This window comes from Ranitomeya variabilis, chromosome 3, assembly GCF_051348905.1.
Source record: "Ranitomeya variabilis isolate aRanVar5 chromosome 3, aRanVar5.hap1, whole genome shotgun sequence".
NCBI classification, from domain to species: domain Eukaryota; kingdom Metazoa; phylum Chordata; class Amphibia; order Anura; family Dendrobatidae; genus Ranitomeya; species Ranitomeya variabilis.
The window spans coordinates 588,112,914-588,125,233 of NC_135234.1; the positions used below are offsets into that span (position 1 = coordinate 588,112,914).

At 39.7% G+C, this 12,320-nt stretch overlaps 1 protein-coding gene across 1 annotated transcript; it reads left to right on the forward strand.

The window, feature by feature from the left end:
- Positions 1-620: 620 nt before the first annotated feature.
- PCDH20 (protocadherin 20) lies at positions 621-5,193 on the forward strand. The gene is made up of 2 exons (XM_077297271.1): positions 621-845; positions 1,238-5,193. The coding sequence occupies exons 1-2, from the start codon at positions 699-701 to the stop codon at positions 3,872-3,874; spliced, it is 2,784 nt and encodes a 927-aa protein (XP_077153386.1). The 5' UTR covers positions 621-698; the 3' UTR covers positions 3,875-5,193.
- Positions 5,194-12,320: the final 7,127 nt, after the last annotated feature.

The following is a 12,320-nucleotide window of genomic DNA, read 5'->3' on the forward strand; positions in this document are numbered from 1 at the left end:
AGTTATTGTATTAGGACTACCTGCAGTGCTAAAGGAAATCAGAGGCAATCACCTACTCGAATCTGCTCCATATCAAATATCATATGTGTCATTCTGCTTATCTATATATTGATATCTATAATCTATATTTATATAGATACAAAGAAATATATATATATATATATATATATATATATATATATATATATATATATATATATATATAAATACATACATACATATATCTCTCTCTCTATATATAGATGTGGATTATGATATATGTAATATATACCATATCTATGTGTATATACATATAGACACAGCTGCTCAATGATACCTGATATTATCTCTAATTTTACTTGAAGTTATATAATGTAGCAAGGTTGTGTGATTTATGATTTATCAGTGTGCGTCACAGAAACAGTTAAATGATTATGACTTTGCTACATCTTTGTGTTATATATGTTTTATCTCTATATGTATTGCATTTAAGCAATCATATATAAGCGTTTCTGTCTTGTTGCATCTAAGTTTTCTATAAGTCACCCACCACACACTTTCTTCTTAAAGCCAAATATTGCTTTTCATGGTCCGGTCAGGACTCGTCCATCCCTTGTGAATGCCTTGTTAATTGATGCATCTGTGGCTATTGGCTGAGGCTGCCCAGAGATTTGCATGAGCAGAGAGGGAGTGTCTGTGTCTTTAACACCAGGAACTAAATGACTGCAGTTTCATTGGGATTAAACTACCAAGGGAATGAAAGGATCACACAGCACACAGGAATACTGAGCTGGCTTCTAAAGCCTTCTAACCTGGATATGGGGCAACAAGCCAGTCCAACCAGGACCAGCCTAAGCCATGTACAGGTAGGTGACCTGACAGCACAGATACTGTGCAACTAGTAGTTTTACCAATGTTTGGATAGCTAGCTCTGTGTAATTTCTAACCATGATGTGTGAATTGTGAAGGATGTTGTGTTATACTGGAATGAATGGCATTTACAAAGCACGTACAGTGATAACAGAAGAATAGTGAAAAGATGACATTAATACTACATTTATTATAGACCTAAGTGATAAATGTTAGCTTTAATTACTGAAAATATTTATGAATGTACTTTATTTATTATTATTATATTGTATCATACATAATCCATCATAATAATAATATTGTCTAGCATGTTTGCTGTATTATTATTATTAATATTTATCGTCATTGTGGGATCTGTATTTATATACATATGTGTCTTTCATTTCAGCACTTTGTGTTCCTGTGTCTGATTGCTCCCTTGGCTGGACCCACAATTAGTTCAGCAAGTTACAGCACAGCTTCTGAATTGTTATACATGCTACAGGAAGGATTACCCAAGGGGATTCTCATTGGAAACATTGTGCGTGATCTGCAGCTGGGTCTGTTAACTGACCCCCCTCTTTCATTCAGCCTGGCATCTAAAGGGCTAAGTGGGAAGTATGTGAAGCTTGATAACAGCACAGGGGAGCTGTACACTTCAGCAGATGAGTTGGACAGAGAAGCTCTTTGCCCACAGAACCCTGGTGTTCAGGACTGTGTCCTCCTTCTTGATATAATCATTTTGCCCCAGGAATATTTTAGGCTCATCAAAGTAAAGATTGCCATCATTGATGTGAATGATAACGCTCCTTCGTTTCCAGTAGTACAGATTTATATTACTGTCCCAGAGAATGCTCCTGTTAACACCAGGCTGGCTATAGAGCATCCTGCTTATGACCCTGATGGAGGACTGAATGGGGTCCAGACCTACAGGTTAGTGGACTACTACGGTGTATTTACATTAGATGTGGAAGAGAATGAGAGTGGGGAAAGGACACCTTACCTAATAATAATGGGGACCTTGGACAGAGAGGTCAAGTCTGAGTACAAAACTATAATTATTGCTGAAGATGGCGGCAACCCACCCCTTGTAGGATCTGCTACACTTTCTATTCTCATTAGTGATGTCAATGATAATTGTCCACAGTTCAATGAATCTACTATTAATGTGACTATTCCTGGAAATTCAAGTGTTGGTATGAAAGTAACCAAGGTACACGCTGTGGACATTGATCTAGGTAGCAATGCAATAATAACGTATGCCTTCAGCGAACGTGTTCCGCAGTCTTCAAAAGAACTTTTCTATTTGGATGAAAATACAGGAGTAATAAAACTTTTCAAAAAAGTAGACGGCAACACCATTCAACAACATAAATTAACTGTACTTGGCAATGGTCCAGGCTGCATCCCAGCTGTTATGAGCGTATTTATTTCCATTACTAAAGTGGCACTCCGACCACCCGAAGTTGTACCCCGCTATATTGCAAATGAAGAAAATGGAATTGTTTATTTGAAGGAGTTAGAACCCGTTAATTCTCCGATTGCATTTTTTACTATCAAAGATCCTGATGGCAAGTACAAGGTAAATTGTTATTTAGAAGGAGAAGGACCATTCCGACTTTCTGCATACAAAACCTATACAAATGAATATTTGCTTGAGACTGCAAATACTTTAGATTATGAAACAAAACGAATATATAATATTTCAGTGGTTGCACTTAGTATGGATGGATCTAAAGTTAGGAAACCGATACAAGTGTATATTCTTGATGAGAATGACAATGCCCCTATTTTCACACAGCCCACCGTAGAAGTTACAATTGAAGAAAACAACCAACCTAATGCTTTTTTAGCCAAGTTACATGCTATTGATTCTGACAGTGGTGAAAGAGGTCAAGTTTCCTACTTTTTGGGACCTGATGCACCTTCATATTTTCTTCTTGATAAGCAAACTGGAATTCTTACAGTTACAACTATGCTAGATCGTGAAGAAAAAGAGAAATACAGGTTCACTGTTAAAGCAAGAGATTCTGGATACCCTCCAAGAGAATCCATAGCCACTGTTCATATTACAGTTCTAGACAAAAACGACAACAGCCCTCGTTTCATCAGCAAAGATTTCAGTTTTTTTGTTCCTGAGAACTTTCCGGGCTTTGGTGAAATTGGAGTAATTAGCGTCACAGATGCTGACTCTGGACAGAATGGCTGGATAGCCCTTTCTATAGTGAATGGAAGTGACATTTTTGTCATCGACACTGGCAAAGGACTCATGAGAGCAAAGGTATCACTGGATAGAGAACAACAGAGTTCTTATACTCTTTGGGTCGAAGCATCTGATGGAGGTGACCCTACTTTGTCTTCTACAGCTAAAATAACAATATTACTTCTGGATGTTAATGACAACCCCCCAATGGTCCTATTCCCACAGTCCAATATGTCATATCTTCTGGTCCTTCCTTCAACTCTGCCTGGTTCTCCTGTTACAGAAGTCTATGCTGTTGATAAGGACACAGGGATGAATGCAGTCATAGCATACAGTATTATTGGAAGAAGGGGGCCTAGACCTGAATCTTTTAGGATAGACTCCAAAACAGGAAACATAACATTAGAGGAGGCCTTAATGAGGGATGACTATGGCTTATATAGATTATTAGTTAAAGTAACTGACCATGGTTATCCCGAACCACTTTTCTCCACAGTTATGGTCAATTTGTTTGTCAATGATACTGTAACCAATGAGAGCTACATTGAGAACTTGTTAAGGAAAGATCCTGATATCAATATAGAAGAGAAGGAACCACAAATAGCAATTGAACCTACTCATAAAAAGATTGAAGCAGATTCCTGTGTCCCTACGCTCGTCACTCTGTCAATATTTTGTTTGGGATCTGTCATTCTTGTCACTCTGATGGCAATGTATATTTGCTTGAGAAAAGGAAAGAAGGATCATAGAATAAATGAAAACTTGGAAGTTCAAATCCCACTAAATGGCAAAATGGACTTCCATATACTTGATAAAAAGCCAATTGAGATTTCTAACATTTGAAACATTTTTTTTCCTGATCAATACCTGTTGGAGGATGGAAAATTACAAATAACACAATGTGTTGGAAATGGTTATCATGAAGGACCACTAATTTATACCATATAGTAATATATATGTAAATATCTCTTTACAGCTTTTTTACTTAAAGCAACAAAACTTGTAAAGTTTTTTTTATACATATTGCATATAGCACTACTATTTACTGAAGTCACATGTACAACTTATGTCTCTTTCCTGCGAAACCAAATGCATCAAAGTAAGATGTTGGTTAGTTGATACCCAGCAGAGGGCCCAAAGCTGTTGTGAAAAATAGCATATATTATATATTTTTAATGTTTTATTGTCATATACCATTTGCATAAAATAAATGTAACCTTTCTATATTTCTATTGAAATGCAAAAAAAAAAAAAGAGACAAATTTGATACACTGAATGTATGTTATCGTACCTCAAGCTGTAAGGGAGAGAGTTAAAAAGGGATTAACAAGAAGTGCAATTCATTTACAAGCAAAGATTCATTAGTATTACACATGATGCAAGGTATTATGTAACCATGACTGGTTGCATTTGTGAGAGGTTTCTTATTATTCGATGTATTTAGTGTGTGTGTGAGTGATATATCATCCACAGTATTTGGATCTTTTTTTATTATTATTATTTTGGAAGATATATGCACTTACTTGACAATCATAACACACAATGCTTGTCTCTGTGAATTTTCACTTTTATATTAACAAAGGATTGCTTGGTTTATAAGTCATTCTCAATGTCTAAAAGAGCCAGACTGGTCTCCCACTGTTTAGCTTGCATCTGGCTTAATATATGTTTTAGGTTGGAGATGTAGCACAGTGATATATTCTTTATTTATGCATTCTCTTTAGCGGTATCTCTTATATTTTTGGCCCCGCGTGGATGGAATTAAAACATAACTTTTAAGTGTAGTGACAGATTTTCCACAGCAGCAGATTTAGCAATACCCTTTATGGCGTGGTATAATATTTATTTGCTAGGCATTATTAAGCATTACGATCCCTAGACTCGGCTAGGATCTTTAGCCTCATATTCCATCAATTTAATTTCTGATTATTGAGTTGTGTAGTTAACATATAACCAGCCTCAGTCTGCTTCTCAAGGCGTCAAATGTAAGCACTGAATGTCCATGTGATGTTTTATTGTATATAGCAAGCAAAATGCTAATGTTTTATTTGAAAAAAAAAAAAAACAATATAAGAAGAAAAAAAAATCTATGGACTTACAGCATCACGTCTGTTCTGTACCAAAACTGTTTATATGTCTTTAAATTAAAGTTATATTTTCCTAACATGTTATTTGTATGTATTTTTATATTAGAGTTAAGCCCTATATGAGTTTACTGTTTATTTCATTGTCTATAAAGACACGTGCACATTTGGTCAGTATTTTACACCAATACAGAAGTGGTGCTTGTGTTTCTATAAGGCCACGTAGCCACCTTCAGTATTTTGTCGGTATTTTACCTCAGTATTTGCAAACCAAAACCAGGAGTGGGTGAAAAATCCAGAAGTGGTGACGTATTTCTATTATACTTTTCCTCTCATTGTTCCACTTCTCATTTGGGGTTCCAAATATCAACGTAAAATACTAACCAAATACTGGATTTGTGAATGGGGCCTTATACTATTCCTCTGAGTGTTCCACTCCTGATTTTGGCTTACAAATACTGAGGTAAAATACTGATAAAATACTGAACATGTGAAGGTGGCCTAACAGTACCTGGTAACTCAGCAAGCAGTGATGGTGGAAGCTTAATCTAACTTGTTTGACAAAAAACTGAAGTAAATTTTGTCCTTGCTACGAAAGACTAAAAAAATGGAACCACGTATAGGCGCATGAGATCTATTTTATAAAGAAAAATTATGACGTTTATAAAAAAAAAATATTTTAAAAACTTTGCATTTCCAGGCACACTTTTATTGTGCAGGCTTCATAAATTGGATGTCCTGTGTATGAAGCTATTATAAATAAAGATGGGGCTTATTAATAAATATGTGAAACAGTGACCCAGTATTATGAACACTATGCACAGCTAGGGTTTTACTTATTATAAGTTACTGCAAGAATGCACTGAACATATCTTTATGGTGAGTCTATGACAATGCAGGTAGGGCACAGGCCTTTCTATAGTTGTTCTTATTCCCTTTGCTGCTGAGTGGTCTCCCTTCACCATATATGCTGCATGTGTGGCTGCTGTACCTTGGGTCATTGAAAGAGAATGGAGACGAGAAAATAAACGTGAAAACACAAAAGGTAAATTTGCTCAGTGCATCTTTTATTGCACAAATGCATCCTTCATAATATGGTTTTTGCAGCAAGGACATGGAATATCTGTTGAAAGCAAATATACAGTAATGGAGACTCCATTTTGAATGTGGTCCTCATCTTTGTAGACCAGTGGCTCATCTCCAGCTTTGCTTTTGAAAAAGTGTTGAGGAAATATGGTACAAGACTTGATAAATATGGTATTCCTACATTTGTTATATTTTTGTATTTAAAGGGAATCTGTCAGGCAATATATGCTGCCCAAACCACAGGCAACATGAATTGCGCAAGGTATATTATTCTCCGAATTGCTTTGGCGCTTCCAAGAGAATATATACTTTGAAGATCTAGCCGAGGACCAAAGACCTAGACTAGTCCTGCACTACCCACGGTCAGCTCTTTCAACTATTGCTGCAGGTGATTAATGGGTGTTTCTCTCTCATGTGTACATAGGAAGAAAAGCTTCAATCATTAGCAGCAAAGTTAGGAAGAGCCAATGAGGAGATTAATATATCTGGCTGCAATCATGTAGTCTGGCTGCGATTCATGCTACTCACACTTTGGGCAGCATGAGTCGCCTCTCAAATGCATTTGGGGTCTGTGTCCACAAACAGTCCACAGTACAGTAGACCTCAGGTCCTGCTTGAGTGTATACACATTGATGTATATAAAGTCTAAAGTCATGTACACTATGTGTACAGGCCCGTAGGCTTTCTGTTCTTCTGCTTACTAACTTGAGTGATCGGTGGGTGTCTTGGGATCCAGACCACCATCCATCTACAGGTTGTTTTATGGGGCTGCATTATATAAAAAGTATATAACAGTCAAGTTCCACTTAAAAGGTGCTTTTGACTTACAGCATTTTTTCAGCCTTGTTTGAAATAAAAGAAACAAAGTCCAAACATCGATTTTTTGTTTTGTGTGACCTTATCCAGATTTTTTTTTCTGCTTTTGTTTGTTAGTGTTTTCTGTTCTTTTTTTTTTCAAATGCAGCATGTTCTAGGTATGATTTTTTTTCAAGTATTTCTCAGAAGACTCCTTTAAGGGGTACAACATACTGAAATATCTAAATATAAAAAGGGCTTTTCCTTTTGTCTTTATATTTCTTTAGTTTTGCTTTATTTCCTTTGCATATACTTTGTATATATAGGGGCTTTTAGGCTGTGTATCTTATCGATATACAAGTATGAATACACTCGCTCTGAATGGTACTATAGGTTGGTGCTCAAAAGAATTTCAATATCACCAATATTAAAAGGTACTTCAGCACACATGAGAGTAAATCTAAGGCCGGGGTCACACTAGCGTATGGCATCCGATGTGATATGATAATGACCCTCGGCTCCAGGAGCCAAGTGTCATGCTACTGTGCTCCGAGCCACTCGCACAGCTGCGGAGGAGGCGGAGAAAGTAATTTCTCCATCTCCTTCACTGCCAGCGTTGGTGTTTTATTGCACCGCACTCGGATGATATCACTCACACCCATAGACTTATATGGGTGTGAGTGAGCCGAGACTTGGCCGATTCGGCATGAGAAAATAATCACAGATGTGATCTGCCCCATAAATTAACACTGGTCCGAGTGCTATGCAATGTTTTCTTGTATAGCACTCATCCGTATGAGCCACACAGTGGCTCAGTGGTTAGCAGTGCAGCCTTGCAGCGCTGGGGTCCTGGGTTCAAATCCCACCAAGGACAACATCTGCAAGGAGTTTGTATGTTCTCCCCGGGGACAGCAATGATAATGTGTGCACACTGTAAAGCGCTGCGGAATATGTTAGCGCTATATAAAAATAAAGATTAATATTATTATCCGTATACTGCGCTAGTGTGACCTCGGCCTTAAAGGGAAGGTGCCATCAAAAAAATTTTTTTTACAGAAATTGTAAAAATGTAAAGAATTAATGTTTACATTTTCTTAAAAATTATTATCATTTGTTTATAATTTAGTAAAATATGAAAAATAATTTGAAAAGTTTTGGAATTTCCACTTTTAAACACTAGGGGGAGCAGCTGCTGAAATTTCAGAAAAAATTCGTGTACAACAAGCTCACATTACAGCACTGCAGTAATTATGGGCGGAGTCTGCTGACATGTGTGTGATGTCTCCTCTCCTTCCCTTCTGGGTGTCTGCTAAGGGATAAGAGGATGATATTCAGGAACCCAGTGAGCAGCCATTTTGTTGGTGACTGCAGAGTAAGGCTGCCGCACACTATGGGTATGTCTCCACGTTCAGGATTGCATCAGGATTTGGTCAGGATTTTCCATCAGTATTTGTAAGCCAAAACCAGGAGTGGAACAATCAGAGGAAAAGTATAATAGAAGCATATGCACCACTTCTGTATTTATCACCCACTCCTGGTTTTGGCTTACAAATACTGATGGAAAATCCTGACCAAATCCTGATGCAATCCTGAATGTGGAGACATACCCTATCAGTATTTGGTCAGTATTTTACCTCAGTATTTGTAGCCAAAACCAGGAGTGGAACAATTAGAGGAGAAGTATAACAGACACATCTGCACCACTTCTGCATTTATCAGCCACTCCTGGTCTTGGCTTACAAATACTGAGGTAAAATACTGACCAAATACTGAATGTGTGACGGCAGCCTTAGGCTACTTGCACACTAGCGTTGTTGGCTGTACGTCGCAATGCGTCGTTCAGGAGATAAAACACATCCTGCAAAACATCCTGCAAAGTTGTCTGCAGGATGTGTTTTTTCCCCATAGACTAACATTACCGACGCATTGCGACGTATTGCCACACGTCGCAACCACCGTGCGATGGTTGAGTCGTGTTTTGGCGGACCACCGCCACAAAAAAAATTACATGTAACGGTTTTTTTGTGCGTCGAGTCCGCCATTTTTGACCGTGCATGCGCAGCCGAAACTCCGCCCCCTCCTCCCCGGACCTTACAATGGGGCAGCGGAAGCGTCGTAAGACTACATCCGCTACCACGTCGGGCATTTCTTTCACAGCATGCGTCGGTACGTCGGCCTGACGCACTGCGACGGGCCCGTACTGACGCTAGTGTGAAAGCAGCCTTACACTGACAAGTAGACAGTCACCGAGGATGGCAGCCAGCAAGGATTCTGGGAGATATGTGGTGGAGGGAGCAGGGTGACCGCAGCGCAGAGTATTTCAGGAGAGCAGTGTGCTGGTCTATGGGGGCCCCCTGTTTGGTGCGCGGAGCAGCCAGGGATTGTACATAGAGCACTGTCTTTTATACACATGGATGGACCGTCTGCTCCACAGAAATCCAGGAAACATTCCTGCGGATTGATGGCCTGTTCTGATCCAGACTTTGCATGCTAAGACCCCATTCCCCTCCTCAGATCCTGTCTTCTCCATCCTGTCCTGGTGATGTGTGAAAGTGAGACGACAGGCGAAGTACGGGGTGACGCTGGGAAGGAAATTTAGCCATATAGTAACAATAAAAAGGAGACCCCTCTCTTCAGCAGCCTGACCAGCCCTGACTGCACCTAACTGGAGGTCATGCTGCCTCCTCTATTACCCCAGACCCGCGAGCAGGTGCTCAGCCAGAACCACCATAGAATGGGTCCGCTTTCTGAAGATAATACTGCCATAGTGTTCTCACATAATACTGCCATATAGCTCACACATAATACCGCCATATAGATCACACACAATACCATCAAATAGATCACACACAATACTGTCATACAGTTCTCACATACCACCATATAGAGCACACATAATACAGCCATATGGATCACACACAATACCATCATACAGTTCTCACATACCACCATATAGATCACACATAATACTGCCAGTGTTCTCACATAATACCACCATATAGATCACACATAATACCGCCAGTGTTCTCACATACCGCCATATAGATCACACATAATACTGCCAGTGTTCTCACATAATACCACCATATAGATCACACATAATACCGCCAGTGTTCTCACATAATACCACCATATAGATCACACATAATACCGCCAGTGTTCTCACATAATACCACCATATAGATCACACATAATACCGCCAGTGTTCTCACATAATACCACCATATAGATCACACATAATACCGCCAGTGTTCTCACATACCGCCATATAGATCACACATAATACTGCCAGTGTTCTCACATAATACCACCATATAGATCACACATAATACCGCCAGTGTTTTCACATAATACCACCATATAGATCACACATAATACCGCCAGTGTTCTCACATAATACCACCATATAGATCACACATAATACCGCCAGTGTTCTCACATACCGCCATATAGATCACACATAATACTGCCAGTGTTCTCACATAATACCACCATATAGATCACACATAATACCGCCAGTGTTCTCACATAATACCACCATATAGATCACACATAATACCGCCAGTGTTCTCACATAATACCACCATATAGATCACACACAATACCACCGTATAATTCTCACAATACTGATCAAGCATAATCACCACCATACAGATCACATAATACCGTCATATAGATCTCACATAATGCCATAATACAGCATGACCCCTGCAGCTCCTGTTATCGCATGCATTGAGTTGTGTGTGTAATGGGGAAAGATATGCAGGGGGGAGAGGAGTGCCTGAGAGGATTAGATACACGGTTCACCAGACAGTATCACACAGGATAGGATTAGATACACGGCTCAGCAGTCAGTATCACACAGGAGAGGATTAGATACACGGCTCAGCAGTCAGTATCACACAGGAGAGGATTAGATACACGGCTCAGCAGTCAGTATCACACAGGAGAGGATTAGATACACGGCTCAGCAGTCAGTATCACACAGGAGAGGATTAGATACACGGCTCAGCAGTCAGTATCACACAGGAGAGGATTAGGTACATGGCACAGCAGACTATCATACAGGAGAGGATTAGATACATGGCTCAGCACAGTGTAGTGATAGATACACGGTCTGATGTCCTTGATCAGTGGCTGCACTGAGAGGCAGGGTCGGGTCGGAGCAGCACAGAGATTCTCCCCCTCCCCCCGTTACCTCTCTGCAGCTCCTGATAGAGGACATCAGACCCCAGCACTTCACCCTCTCTAGCGATTCTAGAGATTGAGCCAGGGCACCAGGCAGCAGAGGACAGGGAACGGCTGACTGCTGACAGTGTGAAAGGAGAGGCAGCTGGAGCTGCCCCTCCAACAGCACAGCTCTCAGTCACAGTGGAGCTCACACACTGTGGGCTGAAGAAACATGGCGCCGACCTCCTGCCTCTGCTGTGATGTGGAGACAGCCCAGGGGGCGTGGCCAGATCAGAGCAGGAGATAACGCGGTCGGCTCCCGACTGCTGAGTCCTATGCACAGGGCTGCCGTAAATGCAGAGTGTAAATGTCGTGCTGGGACTCTTACACTCCTGCAAAGCAAAATGGCGGCGCCCAGTGGCTGCAAAAATTATTAATAATAAAAAAGATATTAAGGTTAAAAAAAATAATTTTGTATTAAAGATAATTGTTTATATAAACAATCATTTTTAATACAAAAACAAAATTGCGGCACCTTTCCTTTAATGATAGAATTTATTGCAATCTAACCCACAAAAAAACAGAAATTGAGAATGCTTTGGCCATATATGGCCTTTATGGAGGTATCTGAATAAAAAAAGCTTATCTGTGGTCTTAATAAGTTTCAGAAAACTATTGTATTAACAATATATGCTTATATAAGAGCTTTGCATGGAATGTATAATTAATTACATCAATGGTTATATTGAAGAAGGCTTAGAAAAATAATTTTCTCTGGATTACATTTCTTTATTCCAAAATTTTGTCTAAGATACCCACATATGCACCCTAGTTGTACCTATGATCATTGTTGTCAATAATTACATGTACTAATAGGGTGCTTTCACATTGTGTCTATGCACACATTCAGAGGCCCTTTCAGAGCTTGCGTCTGAACCCTCAGTAAAACGGGATTCGGAAGTATGAGCCAATAGGGCTATAGACTGTAATGGTGCCGGCAGAGAGAATGTGTGCTTCGCCGTGCATCATTTTCGGGAGTGTACGCCTACTGGAGGTAGACACTCCGATGTAGTACACTGCGTCAGAGTGTCAGCTTCCTGGAGGTACGAACCAAGTGAAATGACCCTTACTATTTATTTTCTTCTGCAGGGTAT